Source organism: Crinia signifera, chromosome 1 (genome assembly GCF_055691185.1).
Source record: "Crinia signifera chromosome 1, ASM5569118v1, whole genome shotgun sequence".
NCBI classification, from domain to species: Eukaryota; Metazoa; Chordata; class Amphibia; order Anura; family Myobatrachidae; genus Crinia; species Crinia signifera.
The window spans coordinates 336630376-336646561 of record NC_139217.1 but is presented as its reverse complement, the minus strand read 5'-3'; the positions used below and the strand labels follow the sequence as shown (position 1 = coordinate 336646561).

At 44.4% G+C, this 16186-nt stretch overlaps 1 protein-coding gene across 1 annotated transcript in view; it reads left to right on the top strand.

Annotated features, from left to right (window-relative positions):
• Positions 1-16186, top strand: part of RASAL1 (RAS protein activator like 1) — a 93721-nt gene that overhangs the window by 30919 nt on the left and 46616 nt on the right. Inside the window, exon 2 of the mRNA XM_083145468.1 lies at positions 3070-3126. Within this exon, the coding sequence (XP_083001594.1) occupies positions 3070-3126 (57 nt within the window). The remainder of the gene's footprint in view (positions 1-3069; positions 3127-16186) is intronic.

Sequence of the window (16186 nt, the reverse complement as noted above, 5' to 3'; positions counted from 1 at the left end):
TAATAAATGTGAGGTGCATGGGATTGTGCTTATACTTAATGAAAAGGAGGAAACTAGAAGATGGGTTCCTATGATTGCTGAACAGAATGAGGGGCTTTCTTTCATCTTTTAGATATTGTAAAGCTGGGTACACACAGGGTGATATATCGTTAATGATATGGATGATATATATCTATAGTGCAAATTGTGTACCCACTATATTGTTAACAATGCACGCAACCCGCAACTGCACATCATTAACAACCCCCCTTGTCACCTGTACATGCAACTCAATCTGACAATATTGTCAGAAACTGCATGTACTCAACAGGGGGGTGGGGGTGGGGGTAGTGATGTCACTGACCAATTCTTATATATTTAAAACTCTTGGGGGTAGATTTACTAGAGCTTCTAATACAGAGAAGTGGAAATATTATCTAAAGCAACCAATCAGATTCTGTCTATCATTTTCTAAAATGCAATGGACAATCAATACATACATTTTGTTTACTATGGGCAACAGGAAAACATAATTTCTTGAAAATGTAGTACATATATCCCTTGGAGTCATTTTGTCTCATAGGTATCCATTTATGGTATTTATATGTTAGCCGGGCCCCGGCTAATCTCAGGCGTCAGGCGGGGATTGTGTGGCGGGGGCGGCTGGGCAGACAGGGGGGGGAGTGTTTACTTAAATTCTCCTGTTGAAGGGCGGGCGGCGGGGATTCAGCGGCGGCCGGGCGGGGCCGAAACCTCTAGGCGGCGGTGAGCAATGGCGGCGATTTAGTGTAGTCACCGCTGGGGGAGCATCACATGGTTTCCTAGCTCCCCCAGGGGCACTACGCTAATAGCGTACATGGCGGGCGGGACTGCCGAGAGCCGAGAGCCAGAGCCGCAGGGGACATCGTGGATGGTAAGTATCATGCACACTACACACACAACAACACGCACTTAAACAATCATATGCCCACTATCCACGTCATAACCCCAGTGTCCACTTGGGCATGGAGTCAATTTCAGAAAGTGTGGCAAGCGCAGCGAGCCACCGAACCCGAAGCGTGGCGAGCGGACACGTATCTGCTATCATTTGCCGTGGATAGTGGGCAAATGATCCTTAATGTGTTAGCAGGGCCCCAGTTACGTAATTTGCATAAATTACGTAATTTGTGTAAATTACGTAGTTTACGTAGCCAGCATAGTGGTGTATTGGTATTCCCAACTAAAGTACCCCATTTATTTATATCTTAGCTGTCACTGGTGTCTTACGTCATGAGTGTTTAAGAGTTTGATTTTGCGAGTTCGGGTATGGGTCATTGGGTCGACTAAATGAAGGTCAACATGCATTGGGTCGACCACAGAAGGTCAACAGGGAATATGTCGACACATGAAAGGGTCAACATGGCTAAGGTCGACAGGGTCAAAAGGTCAACACAAGCATTAGGTTTACTATGGGAAGGTCAAGAGTCAAAAGGTCGACATCACTTTTTCGTCATTTTTTGTCCCGAATGTCGACATGTACCCTGTATTGGTGCACTGGTCACCATGCTTCGGCAACGGTGCCTCTCTATGCATGGCACTCTATTCTATTAGTCCTCAATGCCCTAGTGGATGGTAGGGCATGAAATACCGGCTGTCAGCACATGTCGGCTAAAAAATAAGTAAAATGAAAAACTCATGTCGACCTTGCTTCTAGAAGCAAAATCGAATCAAAAACATGTCAAAATCAAAGCGTATGTACACCCCATAACAGGGAAGGTGGGCCCTTGCAGCTGTGGGCCCTATAGTAGTTGCACACCCTTCACTTATGGTAGTTATGCCCTTTTCCTGAGCTTTGTCTGCCTGTGACATCTTATTTTCCCCACTCTGCCATCATGTGAGAGCAGTACATATATACAGATTAATGTGTCTGGCAGCATGTTAACCCTTTGAGTGCCAACATCTGTGAGAGATACGCAAAAATATCAGCTAAAAATGCCAACAGGTCTGTGAGAGATGCACAAAATATGAGTACCAACAGCTCTGTGAGAGATATGCAATACATTGGCCAGCGTCGCTAACATTTGTTATATGAATTTAAATAATGTTGTATAAAGATTATATTAAAGGTAAACATTACAGATCATTATGATGAATGATTGCTTGGCAATTTTTACACTAATTTTGCCAAATTGACTTAGCATGCAAAAGATTAAATCTTTGAAAAGAGGTCATTTGTGGGAGGATAACTGAGAAACAGGTGAATGCTAAAAATGCTGCTTTTACAACCAGGCATTGCATTGCTGGTGGCTGGTTGGAGAACATGCACTTTAAACTTGGACCTCCCTCTAGGCCTGGGATCTCCTAGTAGGGGCAGAGAACAGTAGATAAGATTAAATAAGTAGATAATAAGTAGATAATGCTTAAAAGTATTTGATGTTATTTTTACAAAATAACAAAGAACAAAAATTGAGGCTTACTAGATCATACTTGCCAACTTTTCAAATAGCCTCTCCGGGAGAAGCCCGGAGAGGACAACCGGATCTCCAGGTCGGGGGGCGGGGACGGGGCTGATGACTGAAAGCCCTGCCCCCAATCCACGCAAATGCCGCGATTCACGGGTCCGTGAGTAGGGGGCGGGGCTAAAATGATGTGAAAAGACGCGATTTGCATCATTTTAGTCCCATCCCTTGCCGCGGACCCGCGAAAACACAGTAATTAGTGCGGCACAGAAGGGGGGTGCTGGAGCTGTCTGGCAATTGTGGGAGGATTGCCGACCTTCCCGGAGGGCCGAGAGGGGGACCCGATTTTCGGGAGCCTCCTGGCAATTCCGGAAGGGTAGGCAAGCCTGATTAAGATTAGTTCAACTTTGAGTATTGCTATTGTTGTATCCACTCAGACTTGCCACTGTAAAGAAGTAAGATCCTAGTATTTTGTGAGCACAGTGAGCTGTACTGGAATGCTACAGTATTATGACTTATGGACTTGCCTTAGCTTGGCACATAGTTTAGTAATGACTGCCTTTGGTTACATTAGTAGAACATTAGCCAGACTGGACAGTTTGGGTCTCTTGCCACTGTGAATGTTTGACCTTTTTTATTTTGTCTCCCAAAGGTCAGGCACAAGTGACCCATACTGCATTGTGAAGGTGGATAATGAAGTCGTAGCACGGTGAGTTCTGTACATTGTTATACTCTGAATAAACTTGTTAAAATGAAGTTTGCAGTATACATAGACACATATACACACACTCAGGGGCGGATCCAGGATAAAATGACAGGGGGGGCACCATGATAAAAAAGGGTTTAGGTGGGGGAGGGGCAGTGTTAGTGGCGCCAGTGTACATGCTAAGAGAGCGGCAGGAGAGGGTGGGAATGGAATTAAAAATAGGCCCTGGCATTTAAAGTACGCAGGCCCACCATGGCGACAAAAGTGAAGGATGTAGTTGTGCGAGCGCCAAAGGCGTGCTCCGGAAAAGGGTGTGTGGCCACTCAACAGGGTGCGTGTCAACACCATATACAACTTCTACACATTATGCAACAAAATACTAGACCCCATTATACTTGCCCCTTACACATGATGCCAAATGGAATGAGCCAAAATTCAAATAATGCCACATGGATTGTGTCAAAATTCACATAATGCCACATGGATTGAGCCAAAATTTACATAATAACACACACAGAATTGAGCCAAAATTCACATAATGCCAAATGGATTGTGTCAAAATTCACATAATGCCAAATGGATTGAGCCAAAATGCATAAAATGCCATACGGATTGAGCCAAAATTCACATAATGCCACATGGATTGAGCCAAAATTCACATAATGCCACACGAATTGAGCCAAAATTACATAATGCCACACGGATTGGGAAAAAATTCACATAATGCCACACGGATTGTGCCAAAATTCCCATAATGCCACATGGATTGAGCCAAAATTCACATAATGCCACACGGATTGAGACAAAATTCACATAATGCCACATGGATTGAGCCAGAATTCACATAATGCCACACAGATTAAGCCAAAATTCACAATACACTTCATAAACAGGGACATTGTCCACCAAAGGCTCGCAGTAAACATTTACACCATAATGTAGTAGTAGTAGTACGTTTATTTATAAGGCGCCACAAAGTGTCCGCAGCGCCGTACATAGCAAACAAAAAAAAAAAATTAAAAAAAATTACAAGGTAACGTACAGGGTGTGTAGAAAGATACAGTATAAATAGGGGTATAGCTGGTAGAACTAAAATCAGCATCAGTTCAGAAGTAGGTGTCAAAATAGTCAAGGAGACCGAAGATGAAGTAGAGGAAGGGAAGAACAGGAAAGGAGCACAGGTGAGGTAATGAGGTAGGGTGAGTACGTGAGGAAGGAGGGCCCTGCTCATAAGAGTTAACATACTAAAAATAGGTGGGTGGACGAACGAAATACAATAGGATAAGTAGGAACGGAGGGGAACGGAGGCAGGATAGGAGGATCAAAAGAGGTTAGGAGGAGGGATAGGCTAGTCGAAAAAAGTGGGTTTTGAGGGAGCGCTTGAAGGAGGTAAGGGAATCAGATAGCCTGATGGGTGGCGGGAGGTTGTTCCAGTGCAGGGGGGCAGCGCGAGAGAAATCTTGGACACGGGAGTGGGAGGAGGTGATTAGGTGAGAGGTCAGTCGGCGGTCAGCGATGGAGCGAAGAGGACGGGAGGGAGTGTGGATAGAGATCAGTGAAGAGAGGTAGGGAGCTGTGGAGGAGGAGAGAGCCTTGTAGGTGGTGGTGAGGAGTTTAAAGAGAACTCGGAAAGGAATGGGGAGCCAGTGAAGAGATAAACAGAGGGGGGAGGCGGAGGTAGAGCGGCGGGAGAGGAAGATGAGCCTAGCAGCAGCGTTAAGAATGGATTGGAGAGGTGCGAGGCGGGTGAGAGGTAGCCCAGAGAGAAGGATGTTGCAGTAGTCAAGGCGGGAGATGACAAGAGAGTGAATGAGAATTTTGGTCGCGTCAGTGGAGAGGAATGGTCTGATGCGTGAGATGTTGCGTAGGTGAAAGCGGCAAGACTGTGAGAGAGCACGAATGTGGGGGGTGAAAGAGAGGGAGGAGTCAATGATGACACCGAGGCAGCGCGTTTGGTCGGTGGACGTGATCTCGGTTTCACCAATGCTGATGGAGATAGTGGGAGAAGAGGGGATGTTCGGGGGATGGAAGATTAGAAGTTCAGTTTTAGCCATGTTTAGTTTCAGGAAGCGTTGGGTCATCCAGGCTGAGATGGCCGTGAGGCATTCGGAGACCTTGGACAGAAGTGATGGGGATAAGTCGGGGGAGGAGAGGTAGATTAGGGTATCATCAGCATAAAGGTGGTAATGAAAACCATAGGAGCTGATGAGGGTGCCCAGAGAGGTGGTGTAGAGGGAGAAGAGGAGAGGGCCAAGGACTGACCCTTGGGGAACACCGACTGGCTGGGGGGTAGTAGGAGAGGAGGAGCTCGGAGTGGAGACGGAGAAGGAGCAATCGGAGAGGTATGAGGTGAACCAGGAGAAGACCGTGCCAGTGATGCCAAAGGAGCGGAGGGTGTTGAGCAGGAGAGGGTGGTCAACAGTGTCAAAGGCAGCCGACAGATCAAGCTGGATGAGGATAGAGAAGAGGCCTTTACACGTTAAGTTACACGCCATTATGTCCATTATGTGTTATGCCAAACACCATAATGCCTATTAAAAATTATGCTACATAAGTGCTGCTTCTCTACATGCTCATTGCCAAGGGTTCTATGCTCATTGCCAGAGGTTCCATGCTCGTTGCCATGTGGGATTACATGCTCATTGCCAAGGGGGAATACATGCTCGTGGTAAATGGGGGACAGCCGCCGCCAGGCAGAAGTGATAGCCACTAATACCCCTTTTACACCAAGGAATAACCCAGGTTGGACCCAGGTCGAACCCAGGTCAATGTTGGTGTAAAAGGGGTCAACCCAGGTCCAGTAACACTGGTCTCCTACCCAGGTCCTGACCAGGGTTGAACACTGGTTGGACCTGGGTCGTGGGCGGTGTAAATGGTCCCAACCCAGGTTGGGACATCCGGGTAGTGCTGAAAGGATACCAGAAGTGCTGGATGCCTTTCCACAGTGTGCTGCAGTGGCAAAAGACAGCAGCCAGGAAGGATACGGGCAGTGCACACAGACATCATAATTGGATGCAGTATCATTTATACTATTATTAATTTTTTCTTTGGGGGGGGGGGACTGGGGGAGCACATGGGAGATTCGGTCTGCTGCTGCAGGGGAAGCGGCTGGGGAGTGAACATGGGAGATGCTGCACTTTTATACCTGTATGTAGGCTTGAGCACTGAATCAAACTTTTTGAAAAATATTTTACAAAATAAACAAACCAACATTCTTCAATGCTAACTAGTCATGTCTTTTAATTTTTATTTTAAATCATTGAAGGAAGGTGTGCTGGCAGTTTATCAGTCCTAAAATGGACATTTTTAATGTCATCCATAGGGAAAAGCAGTGCTGACCCAGGTTCAGTGTGAACGGCGCAGACCTGGGTCCGACCTGGGTCACAGTGCTGTGTAAATGGGGTATGAAGCTGGGTCCAACCCTGGAAACTCCTGTGTTCAAAGACCAGGGTCTGACCAGGGATTTTGGTGTAAAAGGGGTATGACAGTGGCAGAGCCTGGCTGTATTCAGAGCACTGCAGGTCCCAGCTATTTGAAATAATACCCCTTTCACACCAGAAAATGCATTCCCAGTTTGGCCCCTTTTACACCAGCCTAGTCCCTGCATTTTCTGGTGTCAGGGGTAGAGAAAACCACCCCTCCCCCCTTTAACCAGTTATCTCATTTAACCGGCTATATCTTCGGAACCAACTGACCCATTTACATGAGACAAGTATCATATTGAAGAACTTTTGAGTGGGCTTTGAATGATTTTGCTCCAGTGAAACTGGAACATTTGGTTCCAGAGTAATCTGCCCTCAAAGAACATGAACAGCCATGAAATTACATTTCAAAAATAAAAAAATCGGTTTACACGCAATATCTCTGGAACGGAATGACCGGTATGGACCAGCCTGGTATCATATTGAAGGCCCAGCGATTTGGAATTGAATGAAATCAATCCCAAGCTTCTGTGATGCCAGGGCGGGAACTGGCAGCCGTCGGAACCGGGTGGGGGTCGGAATTGATGGGTCCCATATTATCCTATGGGGAAAAAAGTTACAGGTTTGGCAGGCGATATCTCCGGTTCCCGGGGGGCTAGAGACACGGGGCTGGGCTTGTTAGAAAGCCCTGGTCCTCAGCTACAAAATAAACGACAGGGGGGGGGCACGTGCCTGGGTGCAAAAAATTATTAATTTGCACCCCTAGCATTGCAACGTGTCCAGATGCACAGTTGCTGCACTTTTTTGCTTTACTCGCACCTCAGAATCAGACACGTAGTTACTAAGATGGGATGTTGCCCATAGCAACCAATCAGATTCTACTTCTTATTTATTTTTAGAAGATAAAAATAGAAGATAAAAGAATCTGATTGGTTGCGATGGGCAACATTCCATCTTCAATAGGACTCCCTTCTTAGTAAATTTACCCCATAATGTCACTCATCCATTCATTTCAATGAACCTTAAATTAGGGGATATCAAGCCTTGAAGAGAGAAAAGATTGATCAGTTGCCAAAATCAATCAATCATCTTCTGTCAATTCAAGGACTGTGCTAGATAATGACAAAAGCTGACTGGATACTTTGCACAACTTCTCTACCAAATCTTCTTCCCTGTTTAAAGAGTCAAAGATACAGTATTGTCTCCATTTCCCACCTGCCAAAGTAAGAAGCATTATCAGTTCTAATATATGCCGGCGATTTCTTATGACAAACACCCATAATCTTCCCCCCAGCGATGAAAACGATCATAGCTGTCCATACACGCTGGGCATAGTCACCCCGTGAGTATGGACCTTAATTTTGTTTTTATAAACTATCTCAGTATAAGCGTGTAGGTTTGCAGTTCGCACCCCACCCCACTGCATGATGACGCATTAGCTTCCTACTTAGCCTTTGGACTTCACCTTTGGGATCTCCCTAGGTGAGGTCAAAAAAGTACGCAAGCATAGATTAAATAGAATATCTGTAAAGCACTACCTAATAAGTAGACACTATATAAATATCAGTTAATAAATAATCTGCAGATGTCATTGTTGCTACTGCTATTCAGAAACAGAAGAATTCACCAGTACAACTGCTTTTATTTAACCTTTTCGCATGAAAGATCATTGGTTTACACATGAAATGTTTTGTACATCTGAGTTCTGCTATTTACATTGTATGCAAATGTTTCACAGACAAGTTACAGTGTATAAGGTATACAAGAGTTAGGAAAAGTAAACAGCTCTGCTCCAATGATAGAAAAGTATTTGGTAAATAGCACATAAAGGAGAAATATGCAGTCATTTTTTTTGTTTTGTTTAGCGTTGCAGAACGGCATGTGCAAACCAATCAATCCCTCAGTTTAATTATGTATCTAAAAAAAACATGTTAAATGTATCTCAATGTTTGGTCTGGTTTAAATATCACTGTGCACACACACAAAAAAATACCTTGGGTGATATTTAATTTGACTGGAAGAAACTTTTAGTGCGAAAAACGGACACATTTTTTTTGTCAGTCTATGCCATTTAGACACCTAAAATAAAAATAAAAATTCAGCCCAAAACACACAGGTTCAGTGAAATCTGTGTATTTTCGCTAGAAACAGCCCTTTTCATTAAAAAATAGGGCTGTTTTCAGGTATTTTTTTTCCGCCTGCCTAGTGATCCTTCTAGGCCCTTTAAAAATTGGGCATGGCATGATGCCCTGCTAAAACAGACTTTCATAAACACTACCTGCCTGAGGCAGTTAAAACAAAATCTCAGATAAGCTGTAGCATGTGCCGGCTTATTGTGGCTAATTAAATAGCCAAGACAATCGGGGGTAATTGAATACCAACCTATGTCGTATAAAGTATGTCACAAATTATTCCTTGCAAAGAAGTACATTTTATCTGACCTCTGGTGAAGGAATTCTTTTATTACAAGTTGTTCAGGAACACTGCTGCTTAAGCTATTAAATTGGTACTCTGTCAAGAATTATTAGATCTAGTTCTATCCTTCAAAACACAGATGATATGCAAGCTGCAGTCTCCAAATATGGTTTCTTTTGATTGCTATTACTAATTACCAGCCAGTCAAAATGACGGAACAACATAACAGTAATGTTAACGAGGACAGCTGTGCTCACCTGAACAGAGCAACACTTTACTTGCTCCATTGGGCACCATCTATTGGCCGCTGGTGCTCAAAACACCTGAATTTCTTCCATAGGGGTGAGGAGCATCATCAGCATTTTATTATTATATAGGATTATTATTATTATTATTATTATTATAGTCGTATTACAGGTCAGGTCTCCCTTATCCGTGTATTCCAAAAACTGAAATATTCCCCTTTTTTTCATACTTACATCATACCCAGGATCCACAACGGCCTTCAGGATTCTATTCAGTGGTATCTCTGGTCTCAGGGGTGCATTGCGCGAGTTACTGGCTAGTGTTACCAACTCATACCTTTAATCCGGGACACATATTAATTACACAGGTTCTGTGGCTGGCTTTCACCTGCTTTTAAACTGCCACGCCTCAAGACTCCATTTCACCTGGTTTTAAACTGCCACAGAACCTGTGTAATTAATATGTGTCCCGGATTAAAGGGATGAGTTGGTAACCCTATTACTGGCGCACATGTGCAATGCACCCCTGGGACCGGAATTGCCACTGAAGAGGATCCTGAAGGCTGCGGTGGATGCCGGGGTACACCGTGGACGACGGGGGACCATCGGGGCACAACAAGGGGACCAGGTAAGTATGGAAAAGAAAAATATTCCAAAATCCAGAAAAATCCCTTATCCACAATGCTTGTGGTCCCGAGCATTTCGGATAAGGGATACTCAACCTGTAGTAGAATTCTTATTACACCATTCAGCCTTTGTGAGTGGTTACTAAATTATAGTTACCATGCCACTTTCTATTTTACTTAATGCCTATTTATTGATGTTTAACAAAAATTGGATTTTATACTGAATACGTCCTTAAAGTTACTTTTAATACAGCAAGGTGAGTATTATCTCTTATGAATTTTTCATAAATGTCCTCTTGAAAAGTGAGGACAAGAGACATGGCTGCAGCACTAATTGTCTCCCAGACAGGAGGTTTTTTTACTGCAGTAATATAACAGCTAAATGTTCCACGGTTCAGTGAAATGAGGCAGAAAAGACTTTAGATCTTCTTGTCCTTCCAGGATAATTTTGTAGCACTAATTAAAGTTATCGCTATTTCATTATTTAAATGTACACACTTACACTTTAGGTAACCTACTATATCAGGAAGAAGGGCATAGAGATCATGGTTACACTGTATATTGTGGAATTTAGAAGCAGCCTGTAATGCTAATGGGTGAGTGGGTTAACAGAAGCAATTGATTAAAATGTCAAAATAGCCAAAGATACTCCAGTCCCAGTAACTACACCAGTTAGTGGCCAATTCATTGCTGCAGTGTATGTGTATTACAGTATAATGGACGGTTTATAATAGCCCTCCCCACTTGCTGACCTGGATTTATAATGCCTTATACCTTATTCTATATAAAGGTGTTTTATCCTCTGTTTTTCTTGATGAGGGGGAGAAAAGATTCCCCTCACCCCCTCCTATGAAGTGTGAGTTTCTCAGCATCCCTTCATCCTGTTTCCATGGAGACAGGATGGAGTTATAGCTCTTGTTGAGCTTGTTACTAAGCTTGGAGTAAAGCCTTGTTATACCCAAGGGATGCGCTGCACCCTTAATGTATCTGTGCATCAACTAAACTGGAGCTGTTTGAAAGATGCTATTTAACCCATGCACGTTTCATTCCAAATGATTAAAGGTGCGAAAATTGGATCATTTTTTACAGAAGTTATTTGTCATGTTAAATGTTCAAATATTGGCACCAACTGCATGCTTTTTGTCTCTCTGGCTTTAAGGGCTAATGGGGCAGATGTATTAAGCCTGGAGAAGAGATAAAGTGGATATAAGGTAAAAGGAGATAAAGCACCAGCCAATCAACTCCCAACTGTCATTTTCAAACACAGTTCATTGGCTGGTACTTTATCTCCTTTTACCTTATCTCCAGTTTGTCCCCAGTTTCTCCAGGCTCAATACATCTGCCCCAGTGTTGGTTATTATTTGGGGGACATCACCTTTGCATTGATGCAAGGGGTCCAGCAGGGACAAATGTAGGTGACTCATTAGGACAAATCTGGTGGATTATTATAATTTTAATATTCAAAAAATAGGAATGTTTAATTGCATTCGGTATGCAGTCAATAGGACGACAGTGTCTAGGTCAGCCGTCAAAAGGTAGACCTCTATTGGTCATCAGTCGAAGGGTTGACCAATAGAGTCGACACATGAAAATGCCGACATGCATTTGGTCGACATGGTCAAAGATCGACACAAGCAAAAGGTCAAAATAATGAAAAGTCAACATGAATTTTTCGCAATTTAAAAAAACAAAACTTGTTCATACTTTACCATCCCAGTGGGCATAGAAGAATAATATAATAGTGTGCTGATCACAGTGAGGCACCGTGCCCAAAGCACCAGGAGATGCGATACACTTATACGGTGTCCATGTCGACAACAAAAACCGCTGAAAACTGATGTTGTCCCTTTTCCCATGTTGACCTTTTGACCATGTTGACCTAATGCATATCGAACCTTTTCCAAACCTCCCAACATGACCCTCCCCAGGAGGGACACAATGCTCTGTTTCTGGACTCTCTTAATGTATGATTGTCGTCAGGTGTTTTAAACTGGTTAATTGCTAAGAAAGGTGATTCAACACAGTAATCCTAAATTAAGAGGAAAGTCCAGAAACAGAACATTGTGTCCCTCCTGGAGAGGGCCACGTTGGGAGGTATGCTTTTTCATATGTCGACCAATAGTGGTAGACCTATTGACCTAGGTACTGTCGACCTAATGACCTTTGCATTCTGAACCGTGGTTTTGGGTTGTTTTTTAATGGTTTTTAAAATTAGTAAATCAGTGCAGTAAAAACCCATCAGATTCTCCCGGATTAATACATTTATTTCATCAGGGCAAAATTAAGTGTTTTGGGCGTCCCGCCATAAAACCTGTCAATAAACGATGCTGCTGCTATTATAATGTTCAATGTGTATATACTTTCAGCACCACCAATGTAAGCACACTATAATGTCACACAGTTCACCTTTGCCATAGAGCGCCCAATGCTGGTGATGCAGCTATATACAGTATATGGGGTCTATGCTCCCCTGTTGTTAGTCCTGCTCTGTTCATCAAAGATCATTAAAACATGTAGCTGAATTTAGATGATTCTTCTCACATCTTTTTTATCATACAATTCTGTTTTATTGGACCAGTCATGCCCAAAGGCCATCCTCATATATAACCAAACCTTTGTGTCTAAGTGGCCTAGTTAGGGAGTAATATTTTTGAGATCTTCCTAGAAAATGGGTATTTTCAAGGAGCACTGACATATATTAAGTATCTCATGAATGGCACATGTAGTGACCACAGCAGATATCTCCAATATATATGCTGTAGTCTCTCCTTTTTCTACATCAGATCCATATTGTATGGGAGGCAACTTAGCTGTCAGTTACCAGGCTTACCGACAGCTAATGCCATTTTCAGATGGCATACGTTGCTGTTACCTGTTACCTCATTAGTTGCTGTTAGTAGCAGCTGGAAACTGTTTCACATGAGTTCAAGAGTTCTCCATTGTTCCTACCCATTTATGCAATTCCCAGTCATGACTGGCAAGAGCCCTTCAGCATGCTCCCCTGGTAAGAGGACATGTTTACACAGGTATGCGGCATGGTTCTCCTCAGTGATGCTGGGCTGGCCCACGAAACTGGTGTCTTCTCACTGACAGAAACATAGAATTTGAAGGCAGATAAGAACCATTTGGCCCATCTAGTCTGCCCCTTTTTTTACCCTTCAGGTAATCTCAACCCTTTTTAATCCTTATTTCTTTGTAAGGATATTCATATGCCTATCCCAAGTATATTTAAATTGTTCTACTTTCTTAGCATCTACCACCTCTGATGGGAGGCTATTCCACTTATCCACTACCCTTTCTGTGAAGTAATTATTTCTAACATTTCCCCTGAACCTACCTCCCTCCAGTTTCAGTGCATGTCATCGCGTTCTATTACTTATTTTCCTGTGAAGAATGTCTCCCACCTGTACCTTGTTAAACCCTTGATATATTTGAAAGTTTCTATCATGTCCCCCCTTTCCCTTCTCTGCTCCAAACTATACATGTTAAGATATTTTAGTCTTTCCTGGTACATTTTGTGATGTAGGCCATGCACCATTTTAGTTGCCCTTCTTTGTACGCTCTCTAATGTATTTATATCCTTTTGAAGATATGGGGCCAGATTCTCTAAGCCTCAAAAGTGATAAAATGGAGAGTGATAATTAGCCAGCCAATCAGCTTCTACCTGCCATGTCACAGACTGTGTTTGAAAAATGTCAGGTAGGAGCTGATTGGCTGGCTGTTTATCACTCTCCATTTTATCACTTTTGAAGCTTAGAGAATCTAGCCCATGGTCTCCAGAACTGGACACAGTATTCCAGATGAGGCCGTACTAATGACCTATAAAGTGGCATTATTATAAAGTGGCATTATTATTAGAAGCTGATTGCTGTAAGATCACACTGCCAGCTTATGGCACCTGTCAATGTAGAGGAGCCAGGGGCTGATTTAGGGGTCAGACCGCTCCTAGGCACAACTTTTTTGGCCACCCCAGATGGGGGTAGATAGACAGAGAGCAGGAAGGAGAGAGAGCGCGTGGGTTTGGAACACCTTATTCCTCCTAATGTCCACCACTCTCACCCCCCCACCCCCACGCCCCAGTACAGGCTGTGTGCCTCCCCCCTCTACACCTTCTGTATTGGTGGCTCTACTGTGTACCTGAAAGCCAAGGCAGCACAGGGTCGCCACGTCTTCCATTTACTGGCTCCGGCAGTTCAGCCACAGGTTCTACCCCTCACCAGCTCTGCATGCGGTGCTGGAGGGAGGAGCGCAGGACTGAAGTGACGCCGCTGGAGTACAATGGGACCGCGGCTCACTGGCTCTGGTAGCTCCCTCTCACCAGCACCGGTGGGGGGGAGCATGGAATGGTGGTGGTGGAGAGGGACTTCAGCTGCGGTGCTGGAGGGGGGAGTGCGGGACTGAGGAGGTGCTGCTGGCAGGAGTACACTGGGACTGCACTGCAGCAGGGTGAGCGTGGGACTGGGGCAGTGCTGGAGGTGGGGGACTCAAGTGGGGAAGCTGAGTGGGACAGCGTCCGCGGTGCTGAAGAGGGGGGCGCGGTACTGCCTGCCCGCTGCACTATATTGAAAACAAAAACTTAAAAGAGTGCAGGGGAGGAATTGCCAGCTGCCGCCCATAATATGTGCTGCCCCTAGGCCCGTTCCCACAAATCCGGCCCTGAGAGGAGCCAGCATTGTGGTGCCACCTAGCAGTGTTATACCTGGGCATGGCCCACTACTTCCTTGTGTTGACTCTGTTTAATAATACTCATGTTTGTTCACACTTACTACTGTGACAATCTCCATTCTGAGCTACATTTGCTGCTCTTATTTACACTTTTCCAGCTACTGTACATACCTCTAAACATTAAAACTTACCAGGATAAAATACTGTAATCCCAAATTTGCTTTATCTAAACTCTTCCATTAGATACCCAGAATCTCCCCTTTTTTTGACAAAGCAGCATTTGCTGTTCTGGGTTACATTCTAACACCAAACACCTAATGCAAACCCCTAAACCAACTGTATCCTCTAAAACTGGGAACACATTAGGCGATAGTGCTAAGTATTTGCCTGGAACTGCCTCGAACTCCTGGACAAACGATATATAGTACATACACATGAAACCATTTTATAGAATTTACTGCATGCACATACAGCAGAGGTTGAGAACGACCCGTGGGAGCATGCATCATTAATGTTATGCCCGAAAATATTGTTAACGATATTGTAATCATGCATATTGTTAATAAAAATCTGCTAATGTGTACGCATTTTTACACTAATAGGGCAGACTAAATGGCTCTTTTCTGAAGTCAAATTCTATCTTTCCATATTCATTTGTGTATATACCTTCTCTCTAAAGAGCCACAAAATGGGAATATACTGCTAAATCAGGACAGTAAAGGATGAATGCCTTTGGAACAGGGCTCATATTACCCTTTGCTGTTACATCTGAATTTATTTTGTATTCTTTGTATGCCCCTGTTTTGTGTATGTTTTGTGGTCCTTACTGTCTGACATGACAGAGCAAAGTCAACAACATCAATCATAATAATAAAGGGGCTGATTCAGGGGGTGTGGTATGCCGTTCTGACAGTCGGGATGCCGACAGTCATTAGCCCAACATCGGGATCCCGACTGGCCGGACTCGGACAGCGTGGCCAGTGCAACAAAGCTCCTTGCGGGCACGGTGGTTCACTACGCTCGCCACCTATTCTATTCTCCCTCTATGGGGGTCGTGCACCCCCACGAGGGAGAATAGCTGACGGCTGTCGGGAACCCGGCAGTTCGTGTTTTAACAGTCAGAATCCCAACATCGTTAATGACTGTCGGGATCCCAACTGTCGGGAGATTCCGGATCGCTCATTAGGGTTTGCGCATGCGCATTTCTGAGCATGTGCAAACCCGGCAACGAACGGCTTCAGCGAGTTACACACTTGCTGGGCCGTTCGTTGTGGGTAGGGAGGGCCAGGGGCAGAAACGGGGCTGGAGCGGGGAAACGGCCAGGGTTTCATGGGCATCCCCATGAAAACAATGGGCGTTCCCCTGCGAACACAGGTGGGCCTATGTCTGCTGGGGGTGGGCTGCTGACGTCGCAGGACGTCAGCACCTACCCCCTCTTCCGCGGACATGAATGTCAGTTCAGACTTACTGTCATTTCCGAAGGGGAGAGAAATCATACAACGGTCGGCGACCATCAAATTATTTTTCTCCCCTTTGGCTGAATGCGATGGCATGTGTTCACGTACTCTCCTCGCATGTTACTGAGAAGATTCGGTGGCAGGGAGGTGTGTGTGGGGGTGGGGGGAGTGGGTGATCAGCCGGGCGGCGTTTCAGCGAATGACCTCTCCTAGGCACAACTTTTTTGGACACC